At 38.6% G+C, this 21,856-nt stretch overlaps 1 protein-coding gene and 1 pseudogene across 1 annotated transcript; one reads left to right on the top strand and one right to left on the bottom strand.

The window, feature by feature from the left end:
• Window positions 1–1,873: 1,873 nt before the first annotated feature.
• On the bottom strand, window positions 1,874–15,075 carry LOC130221944 (gastrula zinc finger protein XlCGF26.1-like). Its single transcript, XM_056454533.1, has 3 exons — window positions 14,996–15,075; window positions 13,791–13,933; window positions 1,874–4,619 (listed from the first exon to the last, which is right to left on the bottom strand). The coding sequence occupies exons 2-3, from the start codon at window positions 13,843–13,845 to the stop codon at window positions 3,403–3,405; spliced, it is 1,272 nt and encodes a 423-aa protein (XP_056310508.1). The 5' UTR covers window positions 13,846–13,933; window positions 14,996–15,075; the 3' UTR covers window positions 1,874–3,402.
• A 698-nt stretch (window positions 15,076–15,773) lies between these two features.
• LOC130222674 (gastrula zinc finger protein XlCGF8.2DB-like) lies at window positions 15,774–20,029 on the top strand (annotated as a pseudogene).
• Window positions 20,030–21,856: the final 1,827 nt, after the last annotated feature.

The following is a 21,856-nucleotide window of genomic DNA, read 5'->3' as shown; positions in this document are numbered from 1 at the left end:
GAGGCCAGTCGGCGAAGGAAACTCAAACAAATGTTGTCTCTTGCTGATCTGGTGCACCCTAGGTTGCATAGGAGTACATCGCAACAGCCAGTTGATAAAAAAGGGTTGGGGCTTCCTAAGCATTTACTTTATTATTATGCCTTCAGACATCTCGCGCACTGGTCCATCCCTCCTGAGAGAGCTCCATCTTAGTTTATGGTTGAACAAGCCATCCTACTTCCCCTTCCACCACTACAATGTCTATCCATCCATCTATTTATTCATTTTATTTTGTAAATGTGTTATTTTTGAGGCTGATCTCTAAAATATTATAATTTTTACTGACAGAATTTTAGGTGCAGGCTAGGACTGTCTCTGCCATTTGCAGATAATGTTGTCCTTTTGGCTTCATAGGACATGGACCTTCAGCATGCAGTGGGACGGCTTGCTGCTGAGTGTGACATGGCAGGGAAAGAAACAGTACCTCTAAGGCCCAATCCCAATTCTACCCCTTAGCCCTTCCCCTTACCCCCCGTTTTGCGCGTGAAGGGGTAGTGGTGTCCAAATTCTCTTTAGCTTGAAGGCGTAGGGCTAAGGGCAAGGGGTATACACCCCTTCAAATTAAGATTTTTCAGGACCAAACTCGAAACCAAAGAGTAAGAAAAATTTCCCAGAATCCCTCAGCCACAGCTGCACCCGGAAGTAAGGAGATCCACAAATTAGTATATTTGTCATTATTATTAATTTTCACAACAAACACATTTTAATATAATCATAACCGCGTTCGTGTTTTACCATCATGCTTTAAAAAAAACCCGCTAAAATATAAACCGTTAAATTTCGTGATCTATATTGCCTAATGATAACTCCTGTACAGCAATCCCACAACATTCTGACACTCGATGACACTGGAATACGCTGTCAGAAAGGTCTAGTGGCTGAGAATGAGCTTTTTAGTGTCTGCTATAACGTTAATGTTGTTTTTGATGTGTTTGCACTAGAGATGGCGATGACATATGATGACGTGCGCAGGTGCTGTAGTGCTGTCCCAATTCTTAGGGGTAAATTTTGAAGCCCTTCCTCTTAACCCTCGGTTGTAAGGGGAAGGGGTAAGGGTACAAAAATAGAATTGGGATTGCGCCTTAGTCAGAAACCATGTTGCTTGACTGGGAAAAGGTGGCCATCTCCAGTTTGGAGGAGAACCCCTACCCCAAATGGAGTTCAAGTATCTGCGTTTTTTTTCCATGAGGAATGGAATGTGAGATTTAAAGATGGATCAGTGCAGCGGCAGCAGTAATGCAGTTGATGTGATTGTCTGTTGTGGTGAAGGAGCTAAAACGAAAGGCAATGTTCTCAATTTACCACTTAATCCAAGTACCTACTCTCACGTATGGTCATGACTGAAAGGACAAGATCTCGGATACAACCGGACACATTTTGCTAAGTGTTATGACCCGCTTGTTTGAATTGCAACATAAAAGAGAGATGAACCAACAAAATAGCCTGAATGCAAATTATTTATTATAAAGTGTAACTCATAGAACAATCAATCAGAGCAATCAACAAATGTCTAGGGATAATACTGAAGATAAAGAACTTAGGATATAATTACAACAACACTTTAACTACATGATACAAGTAGTGCAAAACAAAACCATAAGGTTAAAGTCAATGAAATGGCAGGTCCTGACATGAGGACTCCTGAGTAGCCACAGCGTCCTGGGGTAGCTATCACAACAACTTTTATATACCCATTGATGAGTAATGCAGACGTCCAATCAGGATTTACCACATACTCCAGTCTGGAGTCTTGGGATCATCATAGTGTATTAATATTGTAAAACTTAATACCTGTCGCTCTGCCTAAATAATAGAATATTCACCAAGTTTGTATTCCACTTAAAAAAGTAAATGTAGTAAACTAGAAAGAATCTTGAACCTAAAAATAAAGAAACTTTACTAATAAAAGATGCAACACAGGACAATTGAATGGGCTTTCTAAACTTGAGGCCCTGGTATACTGCAAACTAACCGTCCTGGAGCTCCACCTTCTTTGATGTGCGGTGTGTTCCCAGTGATGTTTCTCATTCAGGGAGTCAGACAGAGAACATCCTCCAAAACAACTCTAGCTACATGAATACACTGTAGAGTAGAGTACAGATGTATCCGCACCTGTACAATCACTTGCAAAGAGATTTTAAGCCGCAGAGGTGCTGTTTGCTAGATGTTTATGAAACTGTTCTTCTCTCAGCCACCATCGTTTACGAAATAAAGATTACAACACATTTACAACCCCACCTACTGCAGTGTAGGAGTATTGGAAAATCAGTATACCGTCACTCAGCCTTTTCAAACATTATTCAGACATGAAACATCCTGTGCACATGAGAAAATGTTTTGCTGCATTCATGTCATGTGTGCAACTTTTTGTCCCTGTGTTTCTTAAGCTGCGCCGAATGAGCGAAACATGAAGTGTCCCGAATCGTGCTGGGTGCCGCGACGGCGCTTCTGGTGTGCGACCTGCAGGCAAGTTTGTTATATTATTTCCAATGGAGAGACGCTCTTGAGGCAACGCGCACACTTTACAGCTGCACCTAGTTAAGATCAGAGGGAGCTTCTGTGAACGCGAGAAATGCGAACGCCTGAAGTTTAAGGTAGACGCAATGAGAAGTACACATGTTTGCAAACCTACCTAAAGGTACAAACAATAATTACGATTAGAGCGATAATGTGTAGAATATTGATCTTGTGTTGAGCCCAATGAGCCTTGCATCTAAAAATAGAGCTAGCGTGTTCCTTTAGTGATATTGCTTTGACTCACACGCTGAAAATGGCGGACATGAAACAACAAACCGAGGATATGGTGATGCACCTGTCAATCAATATTGGTGGGCGGGGGGACCGCACTCCTACGTCAAGTTGCGGTCGCTCTGAAAACCGCTCCAATTGGTCCACCGTTTTTATGTTTTTAAATTGCAAAAAAAAAAAGGACTGGGTGTGTTTATATTACTCCAATATGACGGTCTATACACTATACTTACACACATGTCTGTCCAAACAGCTTGAAAAGTAGATTTTTCACCATAGGTGCCCTTTAAGCTCTGAAGAGTTGCCGAAACTCATCCCACACCGAAGCTGCGGTCACACTAGAGTTTGAGCATGCGAAATTCTGTTGTACGGTGCTGCAAAAAGAGGCGGGATTAATCAAGATGATTACATTTCTGTCCAGAGAGGTCATGTTTTGATCTTCGATTTGTCTCACACAGTCAAGTGATGCGATTTCACAGGTCAGAGTTCACCAAGCTTGAACTTTGCAACGCAGTGAACTGCGAAACTTGACGCACAAACTTGGTTTCCGGTCTGACGCATTCGCGTGCGTATGAATGGAAGTCTGTGGGGAGAAAAGTCCAGTGTGACCGTGGCTTAAGTGCAAGTAAATGGTTTCTCTCTAGTGTGGCTCATCATGTGTAAATTAAGGGACGATGATCGGCTGAAACTCTTCCCACACTGAGTGCATGTGAATGGTTTCTCTCCAGTGTGGATCCTCATGTGTATATTAAGGTATGATGAGCAGTTAAAACTCTTCCCACACTGAGTGCATGTGTATGGTTTCTCTCCAGTGTGGATAATCATGTGTTGATTCAGGGATGATGATTGGCTGAAACTCTTCCCACATTGAATGCATGTGAATGGTTTCTCTCCAGTGTGGATCCTCATGTGTTGATTAAGGTGTGATAAGTGGCTGAAACTTCTCCCACACTGAGTGCAAGTGAATGGTTTCTCTCCAGTGTGGATCCTCATGTGTTTATTAAAGTTCGATGATTGGCTGAAACTCTTCCCACACTGAGTGCATGTGAATGGTTTCTCTCCAGTGTGGATCCTCGTGTGTAGATTAAAGTGTGATGATTGGCTGAAACTCTTCCCACACTGAGTGCACGTGAATGGTTTCTCTCCAGTGTGGACTGTCATGTGTTTATTAAGGAACATTGATCGGCTGAAACTCTTCCCACACTGAGTGCATGTGAATGGTTTCTCTCCAGTGTGGATCCTAATGTGTTGATTAAGAGACGATGATTGGCTGAAACTCTTCCCACACTGGGTGCATATGAATGGTTTCTCTCCGGTGTGGATCCTCATGTGTTTATTAAGGGATGATGATTGGATGAAACTCTTCCCACACTGAGTGCATGTGAATGGTTTCTCTCCAGTGTGGATCCTCATGTGTTTATTAAGGTGTGATGAGCAGTTATAGCTCTTCCCACACTGAGAACAAGTGAATGGTCTCTCTCCAGTGTGGATCCTCATGTGTTTATTAAGGTGTGATGAGCAGTTAAAACACTTCCCACACTGAGTGCATGTGAATGGTTTCTCTCCAGTGTGGATCCTCTTGTGTAGATTAAGGTGTGATGATTGGCTGAAACTCTTCCCACACTGAGTGCATGTGAATGGTTTCTCTCCAGTGTGGTTCATCATGTGAATCTTAAGTTTGCTTTTGTCTGCCAAACTCTTTCCACACTGAGTGCAGGTGAAACGATTCTTGCCTCTCTTTTTTAAAATACCATCAGTCTCTAAATGAGCTTTTTCCTCAATTTTGACATGATGTTCCTCCTCTTTACTCCCCTCATTCTCTTCAATTAGGTCTGAAACAGATAAATAAAACATTAGTTTTTATTAAGTCTTAAAAACTCTCATCAAAAACTGAGAAGTGAAAAGAGACTGGAAACATTGGCTACAAACACTGTAATTTTGATGCACATTAAATGTAAAATAAATCAGTTTTTTTTTGATCCATTAACGTGTACACATTTAAGCAGATTCAATTCATCTTTATCTAGTACTTTTAGAACGTAAATTGTGTCAGAGCCGCTTAACATAGAAGTTATAGTAAATTGAAACTGTGTCAGTCTACTGTGTCAGGCCTATTTTTATTCATATAAATTCATAACTACAACAAAATGTTTTTCCAAAATTTGTAAAGCAGACAGGGAATACTTGTTCACTCTGTGCCTGACTGGTAAACGCATCAGAAAAAAAGTTCTGGGGTAACAGCTGAACAAACAGCTGAATATTTGCCTCTCAGACATGAGACATACCTGTACAGCATCTGCATAAAGGCTGAATGTGCACCTTTCCCCTTGTGTGCTGTTGGGTCATTTTCATCCATTCATTGGGTGATTTTAAGGCTTAATTTGGCCAAAACTTTCTCTGCGTTTCAGCAAATAAACTGATATTTGGGTACATCTAATTTTGACATATTCTGGGAAAATGCTTTAAAATATATATATAATAATAATAAAAAACCTCAATACACTCTGGGCAAATTTACTCCCTTTTCGTTATATTCATGGCTGTTTTTTCTCCATTGGCCTCTATTATAACAACATTTTTTGGATTACAAAGCCATGACAGCATATAATAATGCATTTATGATTGTTGGTGTTTTCTGTAACGACAGTCAACATTCTTTACTCGGTCTCCACACATGGGACGGCAGAAAGGAAATGGGTGAGAGTGTAAAGCAGGGGTCACCAAACTTGTTCCTGGAGGGCCAGTGTCCTGCAGATTTTAGCTCCAGCCCTAATCAAACACACCTGAACAAGCTAATCAAGGTCTTACAAGGTATTCTTGAAACAATCAAGCAGGTGTGTTGAGGCAAGTTGGAGCTAAACCCTGCAGGGACACCGGCCCTCCAGGACCGTGATTGGTGACCCCTGGTGTAAAGGAAGAGGAGAGTTGAAGAGGGCAGCATTATGTGGTGTGCGGAAGAAAATGTGCCATCTTGAAATCATTTGCATTTTTTCATTGCACATTCATTTAAGTTATAAGTGCTGAAGGTTTTGTGTTTAATTGTGATTATCATCATATTGTTTGTTTTGTTGTTGATACTGCTTTTTGTGTGTGAAACAGTGTACCCCCCAGGATCCTCCAAATGAAATTCATGGCTTTTTAAGACCTTTTTAATACCATTTCAAATGAAATTCAATGCCAACTTCATACCCATTCCGACAGAAGTATGAGGGAAAAATGTAAAATCTGTATAAATTTTGAACCCTACAAAATAATTATGTACAAGTGACTCCTTGATTTGACTAAAACACTTTATTTAAATTACCAGTTACATTTAATAAGTACGCAACAGCATAACACACATTTGATTTTTAATAAACAAATAAATTTGAACTGAATGTTGAACACTATAGCCTTCGCAGCTCTGCTGCCTTGGCTGCAATTTTTTTCACCCAGACCCTCAAGTCCTGTCAACTTCTGCTTGTGGCTTTTTCTCAACGCGTTTGCCGTAGAGTTGGTGTTGAGCCACAGTAAGATAGGATGTTCCTTGGCTGAGGTGGAAATGCTTCTAATGTAGAAATTAGAGGTGTGAACCTACACTGGTCTTACGGTTCGGTTAAGATTATCATGCCATCGATTCGGTTCAATTCGATATCTCTGTGCATCAGGTGCATTCACAGTTTTATATTGGGAAGGGGGGGGGGTGTCTGTATAAAACACACACACCTGTAACAAGCGGTCTTTATAAACACACACACACACTTGTTCTGGAGCTCCTGCGCTTTATTCGGAAATATATTCCTGTGCCGCAAGTAATCTGGTCAGGTCCCATGGCTCCACAGACCTCTACCCAGAAGTATTGCTGTAACAGCCGTGAGAAGTCAAGCCAGCAGGTCAAATGGGCCACAGTGAGGGAGCGAGAGAGAGAGTTTACTTTCATTATTTCACTTGCAGTGAAATAGGAGCTTCTGCTGTAAGCGTCGGTGAAAGACTGTCCAGCAAACACACACGCAGTGAAACTGAGCACAATTTCTGTGCTTTTAAGTAGTTGGAGCACTGTAAATACTCGCGCTTGCCTCCCTCGCCAGAGTAAGCTACCGCGACATAGCGCATATGAGATAAATGACGTCAGTACATAATAACCGGTTAGGATTATCACTGAACCGAAGAGGTCTCCAGTGCACAGAACTGCACAATAGGTGGTTGGCGCTGGCGAGCAGTACTACACGCAGTGTGTTTGGCACCTTTCATATGGGATTCCAGGGCCGTAACACCTATCGTCACTAGCTTTGAAAATTTCCAGCACCAACAGCAGTAGGCCTCGCGGTCATTTCCTGGCACAGGCTTGAACTAAATGTAATTCGGATTCCTTGGCCACATCGGATTAAACCGACACTTTCTCATTTTAGCCGACAAACTAGGCTAGTGACTATCTTGTTCGGTACCTCACTTGCCTAGTAACCATAGTAACGGGTGCGCACACTTTCGCAGTTTCTGCTATGACGTGGAGTGTGAGATGCACTCAAAGTCATGCTGCATTAAATTTTTAATTAGAGAATTAAACAAAAGCAAACTGAAAGAACAATAAATTCCATTGAAGATAATTGTGATAATACTACAGCGAACCCTATTAAAATAAACGACACTTTTAAATGCTTTTTTGAAACTTTATATTCCTCCGAGTATACAGATAATAGTACACAAATAGAATTTCTAAACAGTTTGCCTATACCTTTTATATCTGAAGAGACAAAAAGATCATTATACATCGACATAACAGAAGACGGAATAATAGAAGCCATCGACAGTTTAACAACAGGTCAAACACCAGAACCTGATGGCCTTAATGTGGATTTTTACAAGAAATTTAAAAAAAAACAACTCACCTGCCCCCTTTTAGATATGTTTAAAGAAACTTTTTCAGTTGGTATACTCCCTGAATCTTTAAGACCTGCTCTCATTACGCTAACACCCAAACCTAATAAATTATTTACAAAATGTGATTCATTTTGACCAATTTCATTACTTGACACAGATGTCAAAATACTTTAATTATAAAAAAAAATTATAGCAAGGAGGTTGAAGACACTTCTACCTGAGATAATTCACAGAAACCAAAATGGATTCATTAAAAGGCAGGCAAGGTTTTCATTACGGAACTTTGCTTAATGTTTTATATCTCAAAAAGGGGGCTTGCGATACGGCCATTCTTTCCTTAGATGCTGATAAGGCTTTTGACAGGGTAGAGTGGCCGTATCTATTTGAGGTCCTTAAAAGATTAATTTATTTGTAAATAAATTAAGTTACTCTATATGCATCCTACAGCTGAAGTTCTCACTAATAATATAGTCTCCAAAGCCTTTAATATTCAAAGGGTACTCGTCAGGGGTGCCCCCTTTCACCCCTTATTTTTATCTTGGCAATTGAACTACTTGCTATTGCAGTAAGGTGCCATCATAGACAGTAAAATATATGGACGGAGTATCCGTGACGTCACCCATAGGTTTCTGAACACTGCAAAAGAAGCTATAAGTAGGCGCGGCCAACCGTCGCCATTTTGTTCGCGCGTCATCGCACCCACGGCGGAATGCCAAACAAGGGCAAAGAGGCGGAGAGTGAGTGGAGCTACAGACACCTGCTGGCACTCTGCTTAGACCTGGCAGACAGACTTTACTTTGGGAGAAACGCTTAATACTTTATTACCTGCGACTCGTTTGTGTTCTGACCACATGAGCTTGGCTGTACACTATATCAATAAAGTGTTTAGACTTTTAAAAACACTGTAGTAATACATTGAGCCACTAAACATTGTTCTTATGACGTTTTTCTACAGGAGGAAAACGCGAATTACTTCCAAACACTTCAGATATAGTCTGTGTTAGTAAATGCAAGACTATTGATGAACTCCAGCATAACACGGTATGATAACGCTTCAGATGACTGTTCTAGAGCCTACAGCTAACCAATCTGTCACATTCTGGAGTGCTTTACAGCTCTAAAGAACATTATAAATGATAAATGATCTTAAATAAAACAAATACATTTATAGAGATAGTATATAAGTATATAACTTTACTCACATGGGAAACGAGGCCACGTGAATGGTTTGTGAGCACAATTAAGTGCACACAGCATCCCATATCATCTGATAATTGTAAGAAATAAGTCCAAAAGGCAGCTGACTGTGTAAAGCCACATAAAACAAAACAAAAATACGATGAATATGCCGAGATCAGTGGCTAATCTGCCGGATTCAGCTGAGGTGAAGTGACGGCGACCAGCGAGACCTAGCTGTCACTCAAGTGGCCACGCCCTTAATTATGCAAACTCAATATAACCTAATATAAAAGAAATGGATGAGTTATAAAAAAATTCACCCCCCCCCACAGTTGTCATGGAGGGTAATAATAGCTATATGAACCAAAATCGTTCTTTGTACCAGGCTGTAAACACCTTTTTTTCTGCTGTAAAGTTGGCCATTCTAACAGTGGGCTCAATTGCAATTTGCTCTAATATGGAGCCAGGACTAGCGGAATTTTGATGAATTGCAGTTTCAGTTACTTCCGTATTGGCTTCCCGAGAGAGAGCGGGAGGTTGCCGCTTGGGTGCCATTGCAATATTTTTGGCATCAGACTAGACACGATAATGTACGCATTTCGTTATATGCAGACGATGTAATTTTATATCTGACAAATCTTTTCTATTCCCTCTCTAATACAACTTCTTACTGACTTTGGTCACCAATCTAAACCAATCTTAATCTTATATCCTTTTGCTGAACAAAGATGATAGTAATACTCCAGTTATAACACAATTTAATGTAATGGATTTCTTCACTTATTTAGGAGTTAAAACAATGGCTAACATAGATAAAATATCTTTGACTAATTACCAACCCCTTTTGAACACCATTTCTAAATTTATTGGAAGATGGAAAAAAAAAACTCCCAAACTCACTAATCGGACGTGTAAACATTACAAAAATGAGTATACTGCCCAAAATATTATGTTTCAAAATATGCCCCTCAGCCCTCCGCCTTCTATTTTTACAACACTTCGGAAATCATTTACAGATTTCATCTGGAACAATAAAAGAGCTCGTATATAGTTATCACTATTGTGCTTGCCTTATAATAAAGGTGGTCTCCGCTTTCACAATCTACAATGGTACTACTGGCCAACACAGTTACGATCTACTTTATACTATTTCTCTTCTAAAACTTCGACACCTTGGATGGATAAATTACCTTTTTATCTCCATCTTTACTCAGCAGACATGAAAACTCTCAGAATAGACAAAATTATTGTTTCTTCTAACCCTATTCTAATTAATACAATTAATGTCTGGTGTGTTGTTTATAAGTATGTGGGTCAGTGCAATATCTTATCATACTTTACGCCAATATTGGGAAACAATCGTTTTAAACCAGCTAAATCTGACCCAGGGTTTAAAATGAGGTTTGACAAAGGGCTGCAAAAAATGGAAATTTATATAAAGAAAATGATCGCATGTCTTTTGCAGAAATTGTAACACAATAATCGTAACACTTTTGCACTGTATGTGGGATTGCCCGAAGGTACAGGAATTTTGGAAAGAGTTGGCTATTTTCATTTTTGAAATGGTATCTATACAACTGCCCATGAAACCCGAAATGTTTATTTTGGGAATTACTTGTGAAAATTTTGACTGTCACAGCAGTACTCGTAAACTTATTAATATAATTATACTCCAAGCAAAGCGTTTAATATGTACTGGAGGAAAATGGAAAGGCCATCTATTGTACAGTGGATCAATAATATGTCCTTTTGTTTAGCTATGGGAAAGATTTCACACATGTTAAAAGGCAAACTTACAGAGAAAATGTGGACACCCTTCATATATCTTATTTCAAATTAAAATTTCAGCAATTTACTAAATGAAACAGGAAAAGACGAAATGGGTGAGTCCGGACACTAGCTCTGTCTTGTCCTGTTTCTGTCATTAGCTGTTTTTCAACTGGCACACTATACACTCATGCACCTACACACTCAACAGCATAGTATATGCATGTAGTGTCGTCCCAAATGGAGCACTAATGTTTTTTTTACTAAGCGGAACATCAAACCGTTTCCCTGATGACGTTCGAAAGTTGCCAAATCAGTGAAATAAATGACCATCGAATAATATGGTCATTAACTATCGAATAATACTTGCCATGAGTATAAGCGCATTCACCACCAGGAGGCGCTATAGTCACTCTCGTAGGAAAATTTTGCTTTCACCATTCAAAATAAATAAAGTTATCCAACATGTGCGCCCGATAGCTCCGCCCCTTCCGCTGTGTAAGAAAAGCTGCATGGTAAGGTGTTTTCATCGATCGTGTGCTCGTGTCTTGCGTCTGTTGTCTAAGCACTTGGCTCCATGTTTACATTGTGGCCGCGTGCTTTTGTTGTGTTCTTCAGTGTTGTGTTTGTCTTGTCAAACGAACACGCGGTTAATGAGTTCTCTCATTGGCTGCGTGTTCTAGTCTCATTTTATGTGAGCGCATGGCTTGTGTTGTCTCTTTGTGTCATGTGCTCTCCCGTCTAGTGTCACCAATAACTGCCGGTGTTGCGGTGGTGGTGGCGGGGTTGGGTCGGTCATGGTGGAAAATAATCTGCGATAGAACGTGCTGTTATTGTTTCACTGAAACCCTCTTTCTGACGTACGCGACTATAATGCCTGACTCACACTACAGGATTTTTAAAAACCTAACAAATTATGAAATCTGATTGCAGCATAAATGCATAAGGTTTGAAATTCGTGGCGCATCACACACTGGATGTTCGTTCCCGAGGGAGCGCATCACGTTATCTATAGGAGACTGTAATAGCTACTGCACAAATGATAGCACGACATTTCGCTATAGTGATACTATAGTGTTTGTAGCAAAAAACAAAACAAAAAAAAAACTGGATAAAAACCTGGCTGGGGAGACGGCGATAACATGGATTATCTGTTCTTCAACAAGAAAAGATAGCAGACCTGACACCGTGACGGTGTTTATCATACGAACACAGTTCTTGTTTATGATCATTAATATGAACAACTAATATTCATAACAAATTAATAACTCCTCTCGCTTTAGATTTTAAGTTTTAGAGCTTGTTGTGTCGGCGCAAAATTGAGAATCAGATTATGAATATTGATTAAGAGCATGCTTTTCCTTTATTGCATCCTTTTAGCAAGGTATTTATTTATTTATTTAGAAGCGGTGAGGACAATATTCAATGGCAAAAAAAAATTCCTCCCGTACCACCAACAAATTACGCCTCTGTATGTACCCAAGTAGCCTGCCTACGTTAATTTACATTTTATGAATAAATTAAGAAATAACAAAAACCAAAGAATTATGCTAAAATATCCGTACAAATGTACGTATTTATTTGTGAACTTTCGTGAATGAAACAACACAATCCAGCCTATAAATGTAAAATAAATAAAATAAATAAACTTTAACTGCTTGAAACAGTATAATAATAAGTATTAAACATTACATTTAAGAACTTTACAAATAGACTAAATTACTTTACTAATCAGTAATAATATAAATTGTAAGAAGAAAAAGAACAAAACATATTTGCCTACTAGTAACAATGTATGTCAAAAAAACATTGAAAAAAAAACAACAACAGCGTAAGCTACTAACTCTTCTTATTTTCTATTGATGGCCTATTTTAAATCCTTTGCCATAAAAACTAGCATGTTGACTTTGTCCAGTTTAAGCGAATTCCTAATTGGGGTTACAATGTCTCCAAGAGCGCTGAATAGACGTTCAGACGGTGTGCTTGTAGCGCAAATGCACAGATAGTTTTTCGCAACCATGGCCAAGAGAGGGTATCTTGCTTCATTGTTCCGCCACCAAGCAAGTGGGTCATCGCCGGTATCTATTGTCTCTTCTTGCAAATAGCGCATTAAATCCTAAAGGTTTGACGTGTTTGCCCATTTAACACTTATCATTTTGAAACAAACCCTACAAATCGCTTCATCCAAATTAATTGGTTCGCCTTTCTCGTTCGGCACGAATCTAAAATGTTCCCATATTGGCGACGTAACATTTGCTTTTCCAACGAGATTCATGGCTGAACTTGGAACTTGCTGAATTGTGCCTTATATTGTTATACTTGACAACGTAATGGAAATGTGTGTTTTAGACAACGCAATCTCATGGCAATTCGTAACTTTTTGATTTAGTGGCTAATTCGTATGAATTCGTACGATCTAATTCGTACAATTTACTCATCAAGTAATGACGATTGGGGTTAGGGGTGTGGTGCCACGCCTCCTTTTTAAAAAAGTAAATTTTTCTACGACTGAACTCATACGAATTCGCCACTAAACCGACAAAATGTAAAATACTTACGTTTCCTCGTGAGCGCGCGACGTCATACTACCGCCGGTGGCATGGACAACCGCGGTCATGATGTGGTTGTCACGGTAACCGTCACAGCCCTATGTTATATTGTCATATTTTTATTACATCTCAATTAACAGATTAACAAATAAATTAATAAATAAAAATGAAGCAAGACAAGATTGCCTGACTCTTGCGTATGTAGTTACAATAGCAACCCAACGTTCTCCTCAGAATTTCCAACAATTGTGGTGCAGCGGTGAGATGAATGCGTTGAGTGACTGACAGGAGGCGTGGCTATGCAGGACCAAGTTGTGTGTGTGTGTGTGTGTGTGTGGGTGTGTAAACTCGCTTTCAGAAATGAGAGACAGAAAGCGCTTACTGCTGTGGGGCTGCCTCTGATAAAAAAAAAATAAAAAAAACTCTTAAATAAAGAGGTAGAGAAAGCCCAGCTGATTTAGCTTTATTGATCCTGTAGGAAAGCAATTATGAACCGGTTTACATATTAAATAAATATAATGTGTTGAAAAAACTACGTTTTGACAAAACTTAAACCCAAAAGATTCATGGCTTTGGAACAAACATTCAGCGCTGAAACCCCAGAAGCCCAACAACCCCCCGCGCCGCCCCTGATCAGGAATAAACACCAACCTATTTGTTGTTCAGAGTCTTCATTTTTAATTTTGCAGGGTTCTGGATGGCTCATGTTCTCGCTGTCCGTCAATAAACTCCTCACTGGAGCCTGATGGGAAAATTCCAGTGTTTATAGCTGAAATTGAGGAGGAGGAGCTTCACTGGAGGAGGAGACAAATATTCTAATTACATGATGTTTGCATATGTTTTTATTTTAATTCAATATCAGCAGCACTGGCTATATTCATGGCAACACTTGTATTAAATATTAAATATATAATTGACAATCATAACCGTTTCTGAAACAACATTAATTGTTTCTTTTAAAACACACAAATAACAACAACAATAACACTGATAAAGTCTTATACGCTCTTTCAGTCTGATGAATGATGAAAAATTCCTCCAGAAAACACATTTTTAAATATTTGCCTTAAAATATTTCCTGAATAAAAACGTTCTCTAATATCATTTAAAATATACATTCTATTAAAATATGTTTTACCATCAAAATATTCTCAATTGAGGTAAAGTTGGTTTTATATTCGCACATTTGTTCAGTGACAACTTGTGACATGGTCCCTGTATTGTTTACCATGGTACTTTGAGTCGGAAATCTCATCTAAGTAGGACTTGAAAACAACATTACTATTTATTTGACTGTGAACAATGTTGTATTTTGATAAGATGATTTCCCTGTTTAGAATTAGCAAATAATTATAAACAAGTTATATTAAGTTAGTTTAGGAGAAAGTCTGAATGTGCGAATATAAAACCAACTTTACCTCAATATATTCTCACACAAGTTACACATAGATTTTTCTTCCCTGTTCAATAAATGTGTCCAAGTCTTGAGTGGCTGATTCTACATCTCGTGTGTGCAGCGTGATCATGTCTCTGATTGCTTACATTTATCTGGTTTTGGTCAGATTTGGTAGCAATACATGAACAAAATAAATTTAAGACCTGTTTAAAAAGATTTAAGACCTACAACACAACATTTTAGTAAAGTTAAGACTTTTTAAGGCTTAAATTTGGATTTTAAGATTTCTTAAGACCCTGTAGATAACCCGCGAGTAACGGATTACAGAAGTGTTTACAGCTTAGCATCGAGCTAAAAACAAAGCGTATTAGCATTGAGCACATATGTTAAAGCAGTTCAACCCGCAAGATAATGGCAGCAAATATGTGAACGCTACAAAGGTCAGATATAATACACTTACTCTGAATAGACGCATAACACCCGTAACATAAGTGGAATCGAAGGAATTAAACAGCGAACAGCAAAGCTCTGCACTCCCCGCCTCAGACTGAGAGCCAGGGGCGGGATATTTGACTGCACGCTGATCAGCGAAAGCTGACTGGCTGCCTGTGTGTGGCTCAGCGAAAGCTGATTGGCTGCCTGTTTCTCAGTCAGTCTCTTGACAACAGAGGGAAACATTGGTGGACAGAAGATAATGTTTTCTTCTTTTACAGTCTCTTCATATATAGAGTAAATTGGAAAACGAGGGAGAAATGTAGCTGTAAGTCATGACTGCAACAGTAAATTGCAAAAAAAGCTATTTAAAGCTGGAGAAAGGTTTGTTTTAAAGCTTTTACATGAATATAAAGCGATTGATTAAAGTTTCAGGGTTTTCATCCGATGCTAAATTATGTACCTGCTGTTGAAAATATTATTTTAATCCTTTATACAACGTTGTACTATTTTTCTCTCAGTAATCAAGGCTATTGTTTAAATAAAGTAACAGAAAATTGTGTAATAAGTGTTTAAATGAAGGTTTAATTGATTAAATAGCATAATGTCATTCCATTCCAGGTATAAAGCACACTATATAAGAGATGGAGTACTAGTTTTAATTAGCTCATTTGTGGCTATTGTTTCTTGCTCGTACTTACTCTGTTAACTTGATTTCTTTTTGTTAATCACTCTCATATAAAGAAACTGTTCAAGAGAAGTTATTTTGTTTCTGTTCATTGTTTTGTTCATTTTAAACAGGATAAAGTGTCCAAACGTAGAGAAAAACTCCTGCTGAAGCGACTGATCTCCACACTGTTATAAAGATGGCGTTTATTAAAGAGGAGAGTGAAGATGTGAAGATTGAAGAAACATTCAGAGTCAAACAGGAAGATCTGCAGGAACAAACAGGTTGGTTTTCATTCTCAAAGACCAACTCAGTCATGAGAACCTCATTCAGATATATTTTAATAATAAGAATACTAAATTAAATCCATCTTGCAGCCCTGAGTGTGCTGCCTAGTTCTCCTAAATGCACATAAGCACTCATTGAAAGACAGGAATGAGTTTCTTTCGTCACTTGTTCTCGTGTCTTTTGTCATTCTTTTTATGTATTGTTAGTCTCCCATTTTCTCTACCTTCTTAAGGTTATTGCTTTTCTTGTTCTTCTACTGTTTGTAAAGCGTCCTTAAGCACTGGTGCTATATAAAATAAATAAAAACAACAAATAAAAAAGTTCAACTGAGCTGACAATATTTGACCTACAGTATTCTCATAGAAGATATCTGCTATTACAGTGATAGTGTTGGCTTGGTACTTTCCATTTGCATATGTCACGTTGATCACAATCCCCTTTTTCATCAACGTCTTTATGGGTTTAAACTTGTTTCTAGTACTTGTTAGTTCTCACAGACAGTATCTGAGTTAGAATTACATCATTATTATAATAACTAATTACCAGGACTATTGTGTTTAAAGTATGTCAGAAAACGTGGAGGCCCCCAATTTGAAATATGCTGAATGAAATGGACACTAAAATAATTAATTATTATAATACATTGTACAGTATTCTAATCTATATGATGTTGCTGTGGGATGACGTGAGACAAAACAAACTAATTATAGTGGAACATTAACGTTTAGCATTGCACTGAAAGCTGCCAACTGGCCAAAAAACTAATCTAAATGACTTTTTCTTCTTACGAAATGGATGATGCTGATGATATGCAAACATTTAAGTGTAAAGTTCATCAGTATTGACCATATTCTTCACGAACCAGCAGGCGCCGCCATTGGAATCTTTGTGCTTGAGACTGTTTTTAAAGAAATAATTTTTAGATCCTAAAAACAGTGTTATGCTGCTTAGGCATGGGACGATAACTGCTTTCAAGGTATACCACAGTTTGAAAAGTCAAGGTTTTAAAACTGCCAAAATGTTCTGCTGCACTGTTGCTACGGTATATGTAAGGTTTTTTTTTACATTTATACAGTTGAAGTCAGAATTATTAGCCCCCCTTTGGATTTTTTTCCTTTTTTAAATATTTCCCAAATGATGTTTAACAGAGCAAGGAAATGTTCACAGTATGTCTGATAATATTTTTTTTCTTCTGGAGAGTATTTTTTGTTTTATTTTGACTAAAATAAAAGCAGATTTTTTAAATTTTTAAACACCATTTTATGGTCAAAATTATTTGCCCCTTTAGGCTATTTTTTTTTTTGATAGTCTCCAGAATAAACCATCATTATACAATAACTTGCCTAATTACCCTAACCTGCCTAGTTACCCTAATTAACCTAGTTAAGCCTTTAAATGTCACTTTAAGCTGTATAGAAGTGTCTTGAAAAATATCTAGTCAAATATTATTTACTGTCATCATGACAAAGATAAAATAAATCAGTTATTAGAAATGAGTTATTAAAACTATTATGTTTAGAAATGTGTTGGAAAAATCTTCTCTAAGTTAAACAGAAACTGGGGAAAAAAATAAACAGGGGGGCTAATAATTCAGGGGGGCTAATAATTCTGACTTCAACTGTGTGTAAGGTTTTTTTTTTATATTTTGTTTTAGGTTTTCAGGACAACAGCATCTCCAGCAGAAAAGATATCAGAAGATGCCATTTAAAATCGTAAAGTAATCTGTGTTTTTGAAACTAATGAAAACAGCAGAAGTCAATGATTCATTTGAATGATTCAGCCTGACATGTTTACTGCTCCAAAATATAAAAAAAAAATAATAAATAAATATTTCTCAAAAGAAAATATATTGGATTTAAAGGGGGAAAAGTGTTTGTTTTTTACCCAGACATTTAAAAAGAATATATTTTAGAGTAGTAAAAACAGTACTGTGAAACCGTGATATTTTATTCAAGGTTATCATACCGTCAGAATCTTATACTGGCCCATGCCTAATGCTGCTTGATGTTGCAAAGTCTTATTTTCTAATTGTATTATTTTTGTATTATCTAAGATAGCTTTATATTAAAGTGAGGCTATTGCTCTGCCCAGATCATTTCCCGATTATTCCGCTCAAGAGTTTACAGCTTTAAAGTCATTCATTCAGAAATGTAGCCTACTTCTTTATATCAGACAGTGCTTTCTTAATATTATTTTCTTCATAATTTTGTTTTGTCATTCATATATATAAGCAAAATTTGCAACTAATCTAACAGAAAATGAACTCAGACCACAGTCCAAAATTTGTACATTTGGAAAATATTAAATAAATTTAAATAAACAGGAAAAAAGAATCAATAGAAACAAAAAAATCAAGCTTAGTTGAAATCTTGTAGTTTGTAATTGCATTATCGTTCTAGTCTTATGTTTGGTGTATATATATATATATATATATATATATATATATGACTACAATTTATTTTTATATAATTATTTTTTAGGGGTTTTCACCTTTATTTGGACAGGACACTAGAGAGAATTGATAGGAAAGTGTGGGGAGCAGAGAGAGGAAGGATCGGCATAGGACCTCAAGGTGGGAATTGAACCCGGGTCGCCGTGAACACCAGAGTGCATGTGTCAGTGCACTTTTCCACTACGCCAATGGCACCGACGACTATAGAATTTTTAATCATTATTAAGATGTTAAGTGCTTAGCCTGAGATTTAGCCTACCATAGACCAGGCTAGTTTCCCAGCATAAGTTGCCAGAGTAACTGAGTTCGTAAATTTGATATATGAAACCGAATCTGCCATTAATAATGTATTATTTTCATGTATAAAGAAGTAGGCTACATTTCTTAATGAATGACTTTAAAGATGCAAATCCTGAGTAGTATAATCCGGAGATGAATCCAGGCCAAGCAGTAGACTCCCTTAATATAAATATATTTTCCCATGGGGTGCAGGAAACACACTCTCCCTCGTGTGGTTTTAAACCTTGGTGAGTTTCTTGATTCTGTTGAACACCAAAGAAGATAATGTGAAAGAAGATATTGTGAAAAAATGCTGGCTTAATTTGTGTTCCAGAGGAAAGGAAATGTTTAAAACCACATGCAGAGAGTAAATGGTAAGGTCAATTTAATATTTGGGTGAAAACATCCATTTCATTCTTATCACTTTGTGCCTTAATACTGAAGTTGACTTTTTTTTTTTTTAAAGACCTGATGGTGCTGAAAGAAGAGACTCATCAATGGAATGAAATGGAAGAGAAACAACAAGAAATAAAGACTGATGAAAAACCCAGACTGACTAAAAAGACTTCATTACATGCAAGACCTCGGAAATACAAATCTGAGTGTAATTTCAGCAGTGAACAGTGTAGAAAGAGTTTGTCAAAAGCCAAAGCTTGACGTTCACATAAGAGTTCACACTAGGGAGAAACCTTACACCTGCAAACAGTGTAGAAAAAGCTACTATAATAAAGGAAACTTAACAGTGCACACAAGACTTCACACTGGGGAGAGGCCGTACACATGCCAACAGTGTGGAAAAAGCTTCTATACTACAGGAAACTTGGCAGCGCACATGAGAATTCACACTGGGGAGAAGCCTTACTCTTGCCCTCAGTGTGGAAAAAGTTATAAGCAAAATAACAACCTTGAAGTCTACATGAGAACTCACAATGGAGGAAGAACTTTTACCTGCACACAGTGTGGGAAATGTTTTGCTCAAAAACAAGATCTTGACATCCATCTGAGGATTCACACTGGAGAAAAACCTTACACATTGCACAGAGTTTGGTAAAAGTTTCAGATGTAAAAACACACTCAAACACCACATGATAAGTCACACCGGAGAGAAGCCGTTTGCATGTGCTCAGTGTGGGAAGAGCTTCGCAAGTAAATCTAGCCTCATGAACCACTTGAATGGTCACACCGGAACCATAGTGTTCACATGTGATCAGTGTGGAAAGAGTCTCACACACAAAGACTCCATTAAGAACCACATGAAGATTCACTCAGGAGAGGATCGTTTTAGATGCAGTGAGTGTGGAAAGGGCTTTAAACATTAAAGAAGCCTCAACACTCACATGAAGCTTCACAATAGAGAGCAGAGTCCTCAAAAATGAGGCCTTGTCCACACAAACATGAGTATATTCAAAACAGCAGCTTGTTCATGTAGTTTGGCTGTTCATTGACATGAAGTTTATTTATAAACTACTTTGAGAGGATCACATGCTTATGATGGTCCTGCATTAGCTAACACATGATTCACCAATCAGATGATTCCTGACTCACTATAAATAACCAGAGATTCTTTAGTTATCTTCATCTTGAAGAATCCCCCTCCCACCCCTACTCCCTCTCATTTCTAGATTGGGCAACACAGCAGCCCAGTGATTAGCACTGTTGCCTCACAAAAAGAATGTCACAGGTTAAAGCCCCCACTGAACCGGTTGATATTTGTGGGGAGTTTGCTCATTCTCCCCTTGCTCACATGGGTTTTTCACTGGTTTTCTTCCACAGTCCAAAAACATGCAACCTAAGTAAACTGAACACTCTACATTGGCACCATAGTTGAGCTCTTAGTAAGCCATATATCTCCCTTTAGCCATTTGTATATCTGATATTAGAACAGAAACAAGTAGGGGGAGTTCATCAAGATCTACCTTAGCTGAAACTCCTCTCTCACCCTGCTTACGGGAGGGATCCCAGGGCTCGAGGATCTTATGAGCTTTGGGCTCTTTCCTGTGACAGCATGCCAAACCAGTGTGAACTCTTGAATGCATATCAAGTTACTGTAAATGAAACCCTTTGAACACCTGAAGATTTAAACTCAACTGAAGAGGGGTGAAGATTTTGACAACTGTTTAGTAGTGTAGATCAGAGCTCACAGCCCAGTATCAGGTTGTGAGAGTTGCTATCAGGCTGCAAGAATGCAAAATAACTCAATATGTTGATAGATTGTGTGGCTTGTTTCATATGCAAACAAGTATCTGCATTTGAAAAGGTGTGAACCAAATGTCCTACAGGAACTCAAGAGTTGTGACCCAACCAAAGCAGTTGATTGATGAGACGTGTGATGTGCACAGAAATCCAACTCAGGCTCATACGGAGAACGTAGTCCGGTGGACGTTTCTGGAGACCGCGAAATACGTCCCGGGAGGTACGTATTTTTGTAGTTTTTGTTTTCGCGAATCCGCGAGAGGCCGCTGTGCGCGATTTTTCCCGCGCCGTTCTCGCGTAAACCCGCTAGAGGCCGCTGTTGAACGACCTTCCGCCTGTCTGCCAGGATGACAGAATGATTGACCGTGCGACCGGCCAATCGGCTGACCCACCCTCCTCCGTCCCTAAACCCAACCAACGACGATTTACAAAAGCCATCCAGAAAAAGGAAAGCCCTCGTCTGATTTTTACCACGTTTTCGGATTTTGACCACATTCACACCCTGTGATGAACTTGTTCGCTTCATTTTTTGGATTTTGTTTTCTTACCTAATTTCTGGAACCGCTCTTCTCCGGACTCAAACCCGGTCATCGTCGTGGTCAGCCCCTCTCTGCGCCTCGAGTCCGCCAAAGTACACGAAGAGCTAACCGGACAAACTGGTTGCAGCGGGAAAGCCCTCCACACGGAAGCGAGCAGCCGGCTGGCAAGTGCCGAAAGGAACGGCGTCACTCCGCCCCGCAGCGGTCACTTAAAAAGATGAAATGCAGCCGTACGTACCCCCGGCTACGTATTTCGCAGTCTCCAGAAACGTCCACGGGACTTCGTTTTCAGAATGAGCCTGGGTTGCAGAAATCTGTGCTCTATTCCGAATGAGGTTTTCTTTCATCTAATGCAGCTTGAATGGTTTAAAACTATTACTATTAACTGAATACTTTGATCATGACTGTAAAGAAACCTGGCTTGCCAAAACCAGCTCACAGGAACATCGTATGTATGGTGCTTTCTCAATT

The sequence above is a fragment of the Danio aesculapii genome, chromosome 4 (assembly GCF_903798145.1).
Source record: "Danio aesculapii chromosome 4, fDanAes4.1, whole genome shotgun sequence".
NCBI lineage: Eukaryota > Metazoa > Chordata > Actinopteri > Cypriniformes > Danionidae > Danio > Danio aesculapii.
Note: the sequence above shows the minus strand (reverse complement) of the source record. Positions and strands in the feature narration are given on the sequence as shown.

Coding starts and splice junctions, on each gene's coding strand:
- LOC130221944 (XM_056454533.1), bottom strand. CDS start 13,845: ATGAGCCATCCAGAACCCTGCAAAATTAAAAATGAAGACTCTGAACAA. Junction 4,620..13,790: donor AGACTCTGAACAACAAATAG/GTTGGTGTTTAT, acceptor TATCTGTTTCAG/ACCTAATTGAAGAGAATGAG.